The sequence below is a fragment of the Parasteatoda tepidariorum genome, chromosome 6 (genome assembly GCF_043381705.1).
Source record: "Parasteatoda tepidariorum isolate YZ-2023 chromosome 6, CAS_Ptep_4.0, whole genome shotgun sequence".
Classification (NCBI taxonomy): domain Eukaryota; kingdom Metazoa; phylum Arthropoda; class Arachnida; order Araneae; family Theridiidae; genus Parasteatoda; species Parasteatoda tepidariorum.
The window spans coordinates 42,012,393-42,027,386 of record NC_092209.1 but is presented as its reverse complement, the minus strand read 5'-3'; the positions used below and the strand labels follow the sequence as shown (position 1 = coordinate 42,027,386).

Genomic DNA, 14,994 nt, shown 5'->3' with positions numbered 1-14,994 from the left:
ATGATTTTCTGATCTTAGTATATATTTGGGGCCATTTAATACTGATATATTTTCTGATGTCTGTAGAAAAATTAGATATATTATTTTTCCTATGCTACTTAAATTATATTCAGTAAGCCATTCCTAAGCTTATTAAGAGATGAATATTTAAATATAAAATTTTATTTATTTTGCAAAACTGTATAAAGTAAATGAGTACAATTCTTGTTTGGAAATATACTCCGCTTTTATCATCTAATGCGCTTCAAGCGATAAAATAGAACATTTGTAAAAAGGTATGGCGTGTAATTAATGACATTTCATTGTAAATTGCATTTGGAAAGAGATTTTACCTTTGTGTCTTACAGTACAATACTAAGCCAATGACTGTATGTGTTAAATATGTCCTGTGTGGATTTTTCTCTATATGTTTATTTATGGGAGTTGAAGCTTGTAAAGTTTAAGCCTGATTTTGTTTGCTAAAAAAGCTAATTTTTAATAGCCGATTTTGTTTGCTATAAGAGTTATAAATTTTATATATCTATGTTTCTAGATATATATTGGAATGATGTAAGTGTGAGAAATTTTTCCTATCTACAATCTTAGTGGGAAATATATTCCAAATCTCAGTTATATTTAATAGATTGTTGCTAATTTAATTTTAATAATTTAAAATTTCTTTATGAATTTTTACAGTTTGTAAAATAAAATGGGTTACTTTACCTGTTCTCTTATAGCAAGTTTTTCTCTTTTTTTTTAAAATTATAAAACAGTTACGATTTATTAAGCAGTTTCCTTTCATTAATAATTAATTTGAAGGTGCTAAATAATTTAGTACAGATACATTTATGTTCATGCTTTCAATTAAAAATCATAACATAACTGTGTATTCATAATATTTCAATATTTTTTCAGTTTTATCTTTTTAAATTCCAGAAATTGATTAAATCTATTTCTTTGCTGTGGGTCTAAATTTATTTATATGCATATTTATGAAATACAGTAGGGAACCGATTATGCGGAACGATCGGGACCATCGCTATTCCGGATAACTGATTTTTCCGGTTTTCTGAATCGCTACACAAAGCCGTTTTTTTTATCGTTAAACCCAACTAAAAAAATATATATATTTGGAAATTATCTTAAAAAGAAGAAAAAACGATGAAGTAATACACTAATGATTATTTCTAAACTGATGGTAAGGTAAACATCTTTCAAAAAAGAAAGAAAATTCCTAAAATCTTATGAAGAAAAAAACATCTTTTTAAAAAAAATCGCGGGAAAATTTATCGAATTTCGTTCCGGTTTTTTGGTTTTCTGATTTCCGGATAACGTGTTTTGTACTGTATTTCAATTTTTTTTTCAGTTTTATCTTTTTAAATTCCAGAAATTGATTAAATCTATTTCTTTGCTGTGGGTCTAAATTTATTTATATGCATATTTATGAAATATAAAGTCATGATAATATAAAATATTTAGACTCTTAGGTGCTGAGATGTTTGTGTTGAAGTATATTTTCTGTGATTGTTGGTATAATTTATTAGTGATACTTCATTTTGTGATATGTTTCTGCAACCAATAGCTCATTGTATAGTATGTGCATAAGATCACACAAAACTGCCTCACTACAGAATGTACATAGTGTAATTAAATTATTTAACTAATTAAAAGAGGTTGGTTGTAAACTCAAACGTGTGGCAGAGTTCCTTATTTTGTGGCAATAACAAAGGGAGATTTGTCTTGAAGAAAATTATAAGGCGTTTATTTTTGCAGGGTTGCCATTTTTAGGGAATTTTTCTCTGGAAAAATTTTAGACTAATTTGTGAGTAAAACTAGTCCCAAATATTTTTGTTTTGAAAGGAAGCATCAGGTTGTGTATGTAATTAAATTGCTTTTTTGATTGTGTGTGTTAGAATACAAACGCAGAATCTTACAAAAGAAAATATTTTAAATTAAAAAAAAACCTCTCTAATTGATAATTATTATTAATTCCTTAATTTAAATTTAATAACAGTGCAAGTTGGATTTGTTTGTAAAGACTTGTTAGTGAGATTTAATTAAATTATTGGACTAACTTTTGTCTCATTATAGTTGTAGTAACAATTATTGGAATAATTTAGCATATCACTTTTGTTAATAATTATATACTAAAGACCTAAAAAATAAATAGGACAATTGTTTTTATTTGTTATTGCTTTTATAGACAATTTCTTGTGAATAATTTGTTTTCTCATTGCAATTAATTCCTTTTCTTCTAAGCATTTCTCCAATAATCAATATAGTTAGCATTATCAACTCTGTTAAATAACATCTCTCCTTGTATCCTTCTCAAATTCTAGCTTTTTTTTCTTCATTTTTACGAATAAAATTTTATCTAAAAACTGTTCAGTTTTGTTTTAGTTCTTAGAATATTTGTGTGTAAGTTTAAGAATCATTTGTTAAATGTATAATTATATTTTAATTGCTTGAATTGCTAGTCTTTATTTATAGTGTAAAGATTTTTAAGTGGGAACAATGGCAACCCTGTGGCTGGAGTTTTCTCATTTTTTTGAGCTGGTTTTGTGTACCTTACTTAATGAACAATATTTGTAATTATTTTAAATGGTTATTACTATGTAAGTCAGTATGGTTCTAAGCACAAATGTTAGATTAAATCTGCCAAGAAAGTGTTTCATGTGTACTGTACAAGTTTATATATATATATTTTTAATAAAATACTTCATGTTACTTGTATTAATTTCTTTTTTTTATATGAAACTAGGATGTCGTTTTAATAACGTTACATATTGAGGGAGGTTGAATATGAGTCTTAGCAACCGTATAGAATTAGATGCATACTTTAAATAGATTAGACACTAATATCTAAACAATTGATTAAATTTTCAATTTCAATGGTAAAGAAGAAATCAAAAGCTTCAGAATTGTTGTTTCAAAAGCTAATTTTTATAAATAGATTTAGCATTTTTTAACTGATTTTCTTTTAAAGTGAAACAAACAGAATTTAGATCATAAAATGTTACTCGATTTCAAATACAGTGCCCGCCGTTTATTAAAATCACTTTCGTTTTATGCTCTTTTGATTTTATTAAGAGGCGATTCAACATTTGAAAAAAAAATCAAATTTTTTTGCATTCTAAATGCACACACTTTAAAAGCTGAAATAATGACAACATTAATGTTTTATTTTAACTAATTTAATTATTTTAATAAAGTAGAACCCTACATAAGATTAAATTTACAAAATTTTTGCAAATAACCGATCAATGGTTGCTTGAGTTGCAGTATTTGAAATTAACTTTTCAACATCATTTGAGAGTTTATAGAAGTTTTTATAGTTTTCGATATTTCCTCCTCTTTGTTATAAAGCTTGCCGCAATGCATTAAGTGTTTTTCTGACTTCCATTGAAGATGGCACTGGTGTGTTTATGTCATCTTCTGAGTCTGATTCCACCATTTCTTGATTGAAAATAACTTTGCAATTTTTAATGTCTGTAACAATTTCAGAATCAGATTTTTCTCATGATATTTGCAGGTTATCCTCAATAGCTATGGAACATGCGCACAGTTTTTTGAAATCTATTCATGTTCTCTGTTAAGATAGATAACAAATGAAACTTCTCTCCCTTCTATGGTTCATTCAATAAAAAGTAAGATAAGAATTCGACCCCCTGTTGAATGAGATAGGTTTCTCCAAACTTCATTCAAGTCAAGGAATTGACATTGATTTCTATGAACTCGCCGCTTACCACCCACATTTTTCCTTAACTCTTACACTATGAATATCGCAGAAAAATGCTAACCACACCAGTTTCACAGGCTTTTGAGTAACTGTTGCTTCTTCTAAAAAAATCCTTAAACTTCGAAAAAATAAAATTTTATAAATAAGAACAAAAGAAGCTGAAATATTGCACTTTTGATTTATTATGTAGTCAAAATTTTGATTTTAAAAAGCGGCGGCATTGATTTTATTAAAGGATGCTTTTAACATGTATTAATATTGTAACGATTCGGTTCTTGCCGATTTGATTTTATAAAGCGGCTGATTTTATTATCCAGTGATTTTATTAGCGGCGGGCACTATTGTGATTGTATATAATCACATTAATTTAATTGTGTTTATAAATTAAGTAACTCATGCTATTAAATGGTTTTTATTGAACAAAAATATTAAGCGATGTTTAAAAACATGCTTTGTAATTTAAAAACAAGTGTGCTTAAATTCTTAGTATATTTTTAGAAGAAAAATCAGTTCTAAAGCTTATGGATTTAGCCTTTGAAAATAAAAAAATTTAATTTTCCGGTGTCAAATTTTCATTCTATGTCATTAATAGTATAATGACGATGCAAGCATAACTATGCCAGAAAGTAGAATGTTTTTTTTTTTTTTTAATTTGTTAAAAATGAACAGTATTTGTACAGCTCACTTTTTATGTTTTGTCTTTTGCAATCTCTCGGTTGTCAAGCAAGAGGCAAAATCTTGCCATTTTCCAGTATTATGATTTAGGCAGAATAGTTGAACATTTTCAAGGAAAATATTTCAGAAATTTTGACTGATCTGAAACTAAATTTCCAATTAGATTCAGAAGTTTAGGTCCTTCTTATCTGAATTCTTCGGCTTGGTGGACACTCTTGGGGCCAAAAAAATGTTTGTGAGAATATTACACTAATAACGAAAGCTGAGGTCATAAATTGATTTTATAATAATTGCAACAATATAGAAATAATTAAATTATCTATGACTTGCTATTTACACTTTAAAAATTATGTTTACAGAACGAAATGAATAGATGATAGGTAGGTACTTTACGTCACACTAGAGCTGCACAATGGGCTTTTGGCGACGGTCTGGGAAACATCCATGAGGATTATCTCGAGATGAATAAATAAAGTTTGATTTATATTAATCTAGTAGAAAAGAAAGATTTGATAGAAGGCTCTAGTCCTAAATCACTTCCCCGGTCAATTCCAATCAATATAGTTGCACCCCCACCAATTACAAGATACTTCCTTAATGAAAAACTAGGCAATACCTACCTCTACGTTTCTATCATGGTGCGTAGCGTTTTTAAAAAGTACTTCTTTTCCTTTTTAAAAAGCCCTTAGAGGTGTTTTTAAAAAGTGCTTGATTTTTTTTCTTTTCGAAAATGAGATTTTCTTTACCCTGTCGATTTTCGGCACGCAATATGCATAGGCGTGCTTTTCACATAGTTCTATTCAACATTTTCACGATTCATTAAATTTTTTTTTCGGCCTTCCGTCGGTCCATAGCATATGAAAGAGGCAATAATTATTTACAGGTTTGATGAAATACTTGCGAGTCCGCATGTGCGTCTACTGAGCAGAGTTCGGTAAGATTCTAGCACTCTCATGAGTAACTCTGCTGCATTTTGATAGATATGCTCAATTACTTCATTTCCACCCTCATTTTTCGAATCGAAAATTCTTTCGATCATTTTATGGTGGCTAACATAATTATGAAAAGAGGTCTTTGTCAGAAACTAGTTATTTATCATGATCATGTAAAGTCTTTGAAAATTATTTTACATTTTCTTAATGCATATAGTGCTTAAAAATATTTGAATGCTTATTTTTTGTTGAAAGATATGGCTATGCACCCTGTCTATGGAGTTGTATTCACAATTGATCATTTGTCAAGAGATTTCTGTTAACTTTTATTAACCCAACACTGAGTTAAATAGAGGGATAAATTGTTGAGAAAAGAATTTTCCATGGGGGAAGGGGAATTGAGAGCATTTAATGCATCATTTCAACTTATGAGGATCTCAACTTGTGCTTTCCAGATGAAAATATTTGTAAGAGTGTCCGTAACATAAAGTTTCACTGTAGATTGCTAGTATATTCAGCTGTGGAATGCTAAATCAGGAGAGTAAGCTACTCAGAATTTTGAAAGCTTTTCATAAAATCTTTTTTGTACAAATTACATTTTTTCACTATCATATAGTAAAATTTTTTGCCCAAATTAAAATTCTTCACAATCAAATAGTAAAAATCTTTTTCCCCATATCCTTTAAATGTACAAGAAATCCTTTTCTGATGTGGTTCATAGACTTTGTACAATTAAATAAAAAAACTGAAATTCTAATAGGTTTTCAATTAAAATCTTATACATAAGTGAATATCTTAAAGCGTCGGAGCGCTTTTAGTACATTAGCATGTATTATTTATACTGAACATAATAGTATTAAGATATCAAGTTAAGCATTTACCATTTATGTGGGAAATGTATATATTGTATATTTTAAAAAATAACGATACATTTATTATTTTATCTACAAAATCTGATCCCATTTGTTTTTAAGTAGAGCATTATGAATCCTTCTTGGAGGGAGAAATGAAATTTAATGAACACTGTACTTTACGACTCTTTTTTATTAATGTATATTGGAAACTAGAATTTTGTGAAAATATTCATTAATTTTTATACTTTTCCCATTCATTAAGATTGAAAATAAATAATAGGAGTTTTATTAACTACAGACAGAAATTTTTTTTTTTAAAGATTTTATTTTCACAAATATTTATTTTACATTGGCACAAAAGCTGCACAACTTCAAATAGCTAAAAGAATGTTTTTGTATATATGTAAACATTCAACAATTTTTAAGCAGTACCACCTTTATTAAAAAGACATTAAAATTTTAGTATTCCAACGAACAATCAACATATACACAACAAATCTATTACAAACATACTCGTGATTTTTTTCGTCAAGAAAGTAAAACTGATTGTCAATTACTATTCCTAATTGCAATAACGGACTGTGCTAGAATTACAGACGTCATGACAAAATATATACTTTTATCTTCACCAAATATACATCTGACTTTAATAAATATGTTTCCTCTTAACAAAGTTTTCAACTCCAATAAATTTTTTTTATCATTATAACAAAATAAGTACTTGCAGCTCAAACTTTTCAGATCATATGTTTTTAAAAATAAAATTTAAGAAAATGACTAGAAAGAAGTGTAATTGCACACTTGATGGCAGGTTTTCAGATTATATTTTGCAGGAAGAAAAAAATTGCATAATTCCCAAGATTTAGAAGCTAGTGCATTAAACTAAATAATTATATTTAAAACAGTATGCTTTTTTTCTTAGCTGCAACTAAGCTTAACCAATTTGTTTTCACAAAATACACATATATAAAAGATCTATTTATAAGCATTATGTCTTTAAATGCATTTATTTCAAAAATATTTAATTTTGTATTAAGTACAATTTCATTTTTTTAAAATTTTTTTTTGGATTTTTTAAATTTATACAAAATAGGAATTAATAGCCTCATGTTCAGCCACTTTTACTCAAATCAATTTATATCACATGATTTGGGTTATGAATATTGACAAGAAAGTAATAAAAACAATACATTTCTGAATATTTTTGGTTATAAATTTCTATGCAGTTTATAGCATAATAGAAAGCTAAAATTCATTGAGCAAAAATAAATAAACATAATGAACTGTCATTAATATTTTAAATTAAACCTATATGAGTTATCACATTAAATATAAATTTGAGATCATTGAATACTGAGTTTAAAGAACAAAAGTATTTGATAAGAGATTATATTATATGGTGTATTTAGATTAAAAACAAATGCATAATTAACACGAAGTCTTCAAATTTAAAATACAACAGTGTAACAAAACGAAAAGCGTTTAGCTCATTTTTTTCTTATTACAAAGATAAATTATCAATTTAAAAACGTTAATGGAAAAAAGTAAACTCTACTGGCTCCAAAATAAAAATTGCAAATTAATTAATCATGTTCACTAAATTAACAGGTTAGCTAAATAGAAATATTAAAATTTTTGTTGAAAAGTTTATAATTTTTTTTAAAAATTTAAAACGTAAAATAAAAATTTTTGACGTTAAAAAATGCAATGTAAAAAAAAAATCAATTATTCTTGTTAATCAAATATTTTCATTGAGTATATAAGATAGGAACTTTAAATTTTTTAGGTTTTAAATGAGAAATTAATTTTCCTTAAAACCGTTACCAAAATAATTCTTGTAGGTTTGAAAAAATACACATTAAATATTAAAGTCACATTTATAAATTAAGCTCATTCTAGTGTAAACTCTATGTAAACGACTAAAGAAATGTGGGATTTCTAAATACACTTTGAAAAGTACTCAAGATAGCACTAATTTAAATACATGAGCATTTTGGAAAAAATATATATATCTTTCATATTACAGGCAAATGTGGTTTGTTTAGAAAGAGCATGACAAAACATATTTTTGAAGCTTAATTAGATATATTTAACTTAAAAAAAGCTAAGCTAAAATATTTATGTAATCAACTTAATGTAATTTTTCTAAATTGAATTTTATGCTACAAGTTTTCAATATGAATCTTAACATTAAAGCATATTTTATTCATCAAATATTTTGAAAAAAGTTATAGGATAAATAGGTGTTTGACATATGACCAATTTGAAAAAAAAAATAAAAATAAAAAAAAAGACAAGAAGAAGTATGGTTTGATGTATTCTGCTCAAGAAATTAGACAATTTAGTCATAGGCAATTTCAAAATTAGTTAAAGTTTATCAATAGATGGCGCTCTAGCACAAATTGTTGACAACACAATCTATAAAATATCTTTTTCACAATAACCATTCTTAGCAGCAACAATGTGGTGCAATTTGCGGGCAACATTGGCCGACCACACAAATATTTCAATTGGAACGATCTGACACGTAGCAGAAAACTGTTTTTATAGTTTTCTCCGTCAACAGCACCATTTTAAAATTTTTAAACCTCTTAAGAATGAACCAGTTTCTTGATTCTAATTCTAGTTTTCGAAGTCTTTTGAGCAGAATGCAACAAACCCAATATTTCTACTCCTTTCCTTAAATTTTAATTAGTTATTTTTAATAATAGGTCATTTTTAAAACACCAGGCATAATAATAAAAAAAAGCATAAATCAAATGGCATAATTTTTTCTTTTAAAGTAGACATTGTGTAAAATTTTGCTAACTTGGTCCCATACAACACAAAAATAAGAGTGCAAAGAAACAGAAAAAATGCTATACTTATTTTGCAGATAGATTTTAAAAGTTTGAATAATATAGGAACACTACTACACACCTTAACATAGATTAAAACACTACAAATTGAAAAAACGAACACAAAATATAAATGACATAACTTTTTTAACAGTAAAAAAAAAAAATAATAATAAATGCTTAACTCAACAAATGTGAGAAATTTTTCTTATAAATTGAAACTGACTTTGTAAACATTCAAGCCAAAATTAATAGCTTCAGTAAAAAAAAAAAAAAAAATACTGCCCTGCCAAGTAGCACTTTTTCAATGATATGGTTTCCGACAAGAGACCAGGTTATTCTTTTTTAGGTTTAGGAATAGCAGAAGGAATAACTTTAGAAACAACCTTCTGAACAACTGCTGTTCCTCCAACTGCAGACACAACACCAGTTCCAACAGAGTAAGTTGTTGAAGCAGCCCATTTTACACTTCCTACTCCAATTCCCACAGCACCAGAACCTATATTGTAAAGACCTGACGCTGTTCTCCACATTAAGCCTGCTTCTTGGACTTGCTTTTTAGAAGCTAAAATTATCAATATATTTCATTTTATTTCACAAAAAAAAAAGTTTAATGTTTTACAAGGATTATTTAGAAAGACAATAATTGTCATAAATAAAATAACTTCTACTACAGATTTCAGTCATTCTTTTTTTTACAGGAAAATAGATAATATACTAATTAATCGATTATAACATGCATGGTTTGCTGAAGAGCAAGGACCCAGTCAGGCCTGGATTACCCATTAGGCCTGGCCTGGGGCCCCCAATGATTAGGAGCCCCCTTAATATGGATTTTTCGAAATTTTTTTTAAAAAAATTAAGAAAAACAATGATTTTTTACATTTTTTCAAAATGCTATGATTATTTTTTAGTTCTAATTTAGTAAAATTTCATTTATTATTATTTATTTTAATTTTAAATATGCTTTCTTAAATGAAAAGGTATCGAAATACTTTTATATTTGAATAAATAAAAAATATATGAGAAATTTTTTTTATCTAAGGGCCCCAAAAATTTGAATGGCCTAGGGCCCCGTGTATGCTTAATCCGGTCCTGGACCCAGTGCCGAAAAATTTTCAACATTCCGCTCCAGATAGTAAGCTAAACCATTTAGAAAAAGTATTTTAGTATGTACTTAAATAATTTAGTGTGAATTCCAAGTATTTTAGTATGTACTTAAGATAACACCATACTTTTTTTTAAATTTTCTTTCTCCTCTATAACTATTTTAAAATTTAAAAGAAAGAAAAAGTGATCCCAACCAAATTTAGAGTAAGCCATAAATTTTCAATTGTAGAAAAAAAAATTTAAAAATATCAAACTTATTTCGAAATTACTGGAAGAGAACTTCTCCATTGCATAATCACAAATTATCTTCAATTTATTTACATTTTGATATTTTAAAAATTTCTTTTCAGTATTTGAACTTCATGGCTTACTCTAAGTTTACCTGAACTTACTTTTTCTGTCCTTTAAATTAGTTATAAAGGTGAGAGAGAACTTGCGACGAAAACCGTGCTTTTGAGTTTCAGATTTCAATTTGAAATTTTTATAATAAAAGGATCATAAAAAAAAAAAATACTAAGATGATCATCAGCTCACAGAGAAAATACTAATTTAATTCAAAATTGAGTTATTTGTTCTATCTTATGAAAAGAATTGAATCTAATAAACCCTCCATCACATTTGATCTTAAAATGATCATATTTGATCTATAAATGCATTTTAATGTAATGTTAAGGATAGTTTTTCTACAGCAACTTAGCTATCAGGTCATGGCATTACAGGTCTCTTTAATTACTGTAGCACAGTATGAAATTACTAGAGCTCTGCAGCTTTAGAAAATTCAGATTCTTAATGAAAACACAGCTCCAGAGTGCCTCATCTCCATGTCGCTGATAAAGTGCTTGATGTTATTATTTTTTTTTTAAATAATGAAAGTTCTAGTTTATTTAAGCAATTTTATAAGAAACTTTTTCTCATTAGAATTCATTTATTTAAAATTAATGTGACAAATTCAATTAAAGAAAAGTTATATAATTTTTATTTTAAAAACAATTTATTGTTACATAATTACATGTTACTATATTTTTTAAAGAGTAGAAATTTTCTTTTATAAATATGAATAAAAATATTATTTACTATTTCACACCTGGCATAAATATATTACAGACATACATTTTTACTAGAAATTTTTTAAATAAACTACTAATTAGTTAGTATGCATCAGATGAAGGATGCATTTATTGCAATTGCCGGTCTGTAAAGAAAAAATAAGCTAAAAGCCTCTGAATTTGAAAATTTAATACTCAATATACATGTAATTGAGAACAATATTTGTAATGAAGTTTTTATAATACTATTAATAAAAATTTACAATAAAATATTTACTTTTAAAAATGCATTTTATTTAAGGAAAAAAAAAATGAATATTTAAGTTTTATGACTCAGAATAACTTTTAAAAAGATCGAAACATCAAGACTTTGCCCTTTTCCTCCCAAAACTACAAAGATATATTTTATTAAAAAATTAGAAGACCTACTGTATACTTTATTACACATACACAATGTTCAACATAGAAGACAAGAAGTTCAGCCTCAATGGCTCGTAGTATAACTTTTTTATATGCCAATGTGATTAAACTAATGGCAAGTCATTGACAGTGCATATCAAGAACATGCAATTTTTTTGATTTTTTATTTCAATAATAAATGTTTTTAAATATACCATATCAATTATGAAATATTATAAACTAAACATATTATTAGCATCTCATAAAGAAGAATTGAAATATCCTAATTGTTTTTAATAAGTAAATATCTAAGGCATAAAATATAAAACTTGCTTATAAGAATTTACTTATTAAGTAAACTACATCTTTCATTTGAGATGATCCTGTATGCTTAGTTTCACACATGAAACTGTGAATAATATAACGTAGGAGGCTAATTGAATAATTCAACTCATAGCAAACAATGGTTGTCATTCTGCAATGTTTCAGGGTAATTGTCTCCAGCATTTTCTAATCAAACTGATCTTTTTAGACTTATTACATTGAACCCTCGCATCTTCAAGTTTAATAATAAAAACATCATCCATAACTCTGAAATATTTCAGATAGTCAATGAGAAGCCCAAATTAATGAAAGCTTCCGTAGTAAATAGTCTTATTATGGGTTTACTACAATAAGCCTAAGAAAATTCAGTCTGATTAATTCATAATATAATACTTTATCAGAATAAAAACATATAAGGTAGTAGCAATCTGTCTAAAAAATGTCGGGTAGATTATAATATACTGATGACTTTTCCAGTTATCTTAACTGATTGCAAACTGCCTGTGACATTTACGAACAGCCAAATTTCTTAACTTGCCTATAATTTATACAGTAAACTCAACCATTATTTTATTCCAGTAGTTAGCAGGAGAAAACAAGTCATCTTACAGTATTTGAGTTAACCATTAGATATTCCACAACCAAATTTTGGTACATTTTTTAATGTGTTCTACATTCTTTTTGATACATTATTTTAAGAAAAAATTAACAAATAGTTATAATAAAAATAAAATATCTAGAGAAAAGATAATTTAGTTACTGGTCAAACAGTATGAAATATTCCAAACTTATTAGTGAACTGATTTTTTTAGATTCTTCAACTAAAATAATTAAATAATAACAATAATAATAATAAAAAAACTGTAATAAAAAATATTTCATTAAGTCATTTATTTTGTATAGATTTTCTCTTCAGCTCTCAATTCATTTTTAGTTGTTCAGAATTTTTGTTATATACTCATTTTTAATTAAATAATAAGAGAGAAACCATTTTTTTGTTACAGAAAAGCAATCAGCAAACATCTGGGACTAACACACAGAGGGATAAAGAGAATAAAAAATTATTTTTAAAAATTAGATTCATACCATCTTCAGATGGAGATGGTTTGTTTTCATCTTTAACATCCCCATTATTTTCATCCATGTTTTGTCCCTAGAAAGATACATCTCATGCAATTAGGCAATACATTATAGTTAGATTTTATTCAATTTGTAATTCCAATAAAAAATAGACATAGAGTAAGCAATATCTAGCATCTGGTCACTTCAACAACTAAATATTTAGCATTTTTTAAAAATACTTTCCAATTTTTTCTTTTAAAAATACTGAATTTTTGAAGAATGGTCATAGAGTATAGACAAATATAGTAAAAATAGCAATTGTCAAAATAAATAATAAAACTCATACTTTAATGAAAGGAAAAAACTAAGTTTTATTTTAAAAAGAAATTTTTAACAAATGGTTGGTTAAATCATTGTTTTGTTTCTGGTTTAATATCAAAGTTTTAAAAAAATTTCCTGGTGATATTTGGTATTAAAACTGAGAGGCACCAAAGAGATTCTAAACTTGCAAAAGTTATAAGAAACTATATGCAGAAATTTGAAAAGGAATGGTTATCTTCGAATTCATAAGTAGACATTTTTCGAAATGTGTTAATGCCTCTAAATTACAGACATTCATGAATACCTAAAAGATAAAGTTTAAAGAACTTCTTACAAATAGAAAAACATCTTTATAATTTTTTTTAAAATACTAAATAAAAATTTATAAATAAAAAAACATTTAACTATGAATTGATTCTTTTTGGAAAATAAAAAAGAAATACTTTAATTTAAAACGCTGCCATTATTTCTTAATTGTTGAAACAAACTAAAATAACATACAGAAAAGAAGAAAAAAACATATTGACCATAAAATTTAGTATTCTAGATAAAAAAAAAAAAGATAATACAATAAACCTTAACTATATCGTAAATAAAATTAATATTTATAGACTGTGCAATGGAAATTTACTGAGATGAGAAAAGCATAAAAGTATTCCCAAGAACTAGCTAATATTCTATTATAACTTTTTTATAGGGAAAAAAATCAATAAATCATCTATTTTGTAAAACATGTAATTTGTATTATAATAAAGTTGTCTTTTGCAAAAAAATGAATTTTTACCAAAGGTATTTTAGTGATTTAGTCTTATTTATTTTAGTAATTTAGTCTTATCAGCTTATTGGTATAGATTTATAGCAAACATAATATAAAATTTTGCTTTTCTTAAGTCTCAAATTTGCAAGAATAAAAAACAACAAAGAACTGATAGTTTGGTCAAATGATGTAGTTGAATAAGCATTATAACGAGATTTAATAAATGAAAAAAATACTTTATAACAAAATTCTAGTTTATTGAGAAAATAAGTCAACATTTGTTTGCAATATTTTCATTGAATTGCATTTAATAAAAACAGATAGCTCAGAAGAATGCTACTACGATGGAAGGTTTTATAGGAACTCATTCAATAGCAAAACGTATGCATACTCACTTTTTTTAAACAAGCAGTAATGGGTTGCAAAACTTTTGCCATCGACAAGGATTTAAGAACTAAAGCTAAAGGTTTTACTGAAATAAAACTCAACTAAACGGCTGTCAAAATTGAAGTTGACACTGACACGTTTATGATATTTGATTAAAAGACGCACAGCATAAAATGTACAAAGTACGAACATGAGGTTTTTTTTCCTTTTTATTATAATGAATTACATACGTGGAAACCGTATTGTTGCTAATGTAAACAACAGTATCACTGGTGAAAAAACGCGCCAAATAAATAGTAAAAATTGCAAAAATAATTGTATCTATAAGTTCGAATTTGGTACTAGTATAAATATAAATGTGTTTTTAAAATGCGTCAGTAATATTATCAGTCATTAAATGTTGCAAAAGTATAAAATTACAATTCAATTTTAAAAATAAAATAAAAAAGATATTTGTTCTTGCCAATTTAAGCAATCACGTTGCCAGATCATGTGGATAAGACTTTTACTTTTATATGGCAACCCCCTAAAAAACGAAAACAAGAACTAAAAAAAGTACACTTAAAATACTC

General features: G+C 26.5%; 1 protein-coding gene across 2 annotated transcripts; it reads right to left on the bottom strand.

The window, feature by feature from the left end:
* Nucleotides 1-6,597: 6,597 nt before the first annotated feature.
* On the bottom strand, nt 6,598-14,886 carry LOC107438969 (transmembrane protein 263). Of its 2 annotated transcripts, none has more exons than XM_016051398.3 (3): nt 14,431-14,886; nt 12,982-13,048; nt 6,598-9,581 (listed from the first exon to the last, which is right to left on the bottom strand). In XM_016051398.3, the coding sequence occupies exons 1-3, from the start codon at nt 14,470-14,472 to the stop codon at nt 9,352-9,354; spliced, it is 339 nt and encodes a 112-aa protein (XP_015906884.1). In that variant the 5' UTR covers nt 14,473-14,886; the 3' UTR covers nt 6,598-9,351. The 2 variants fall into 2 exon arrangements, with proteins under 2 accessions (XP_015906884.1, XP_015906885.1); XM_016051399.3 differs by lacking the exon at nt 14,431-14,886 and adding an exon at nt 14,272-14,428.
* Between the last annotated feature and the right edge of the window lie 108 nt (nt 14,887-14,994).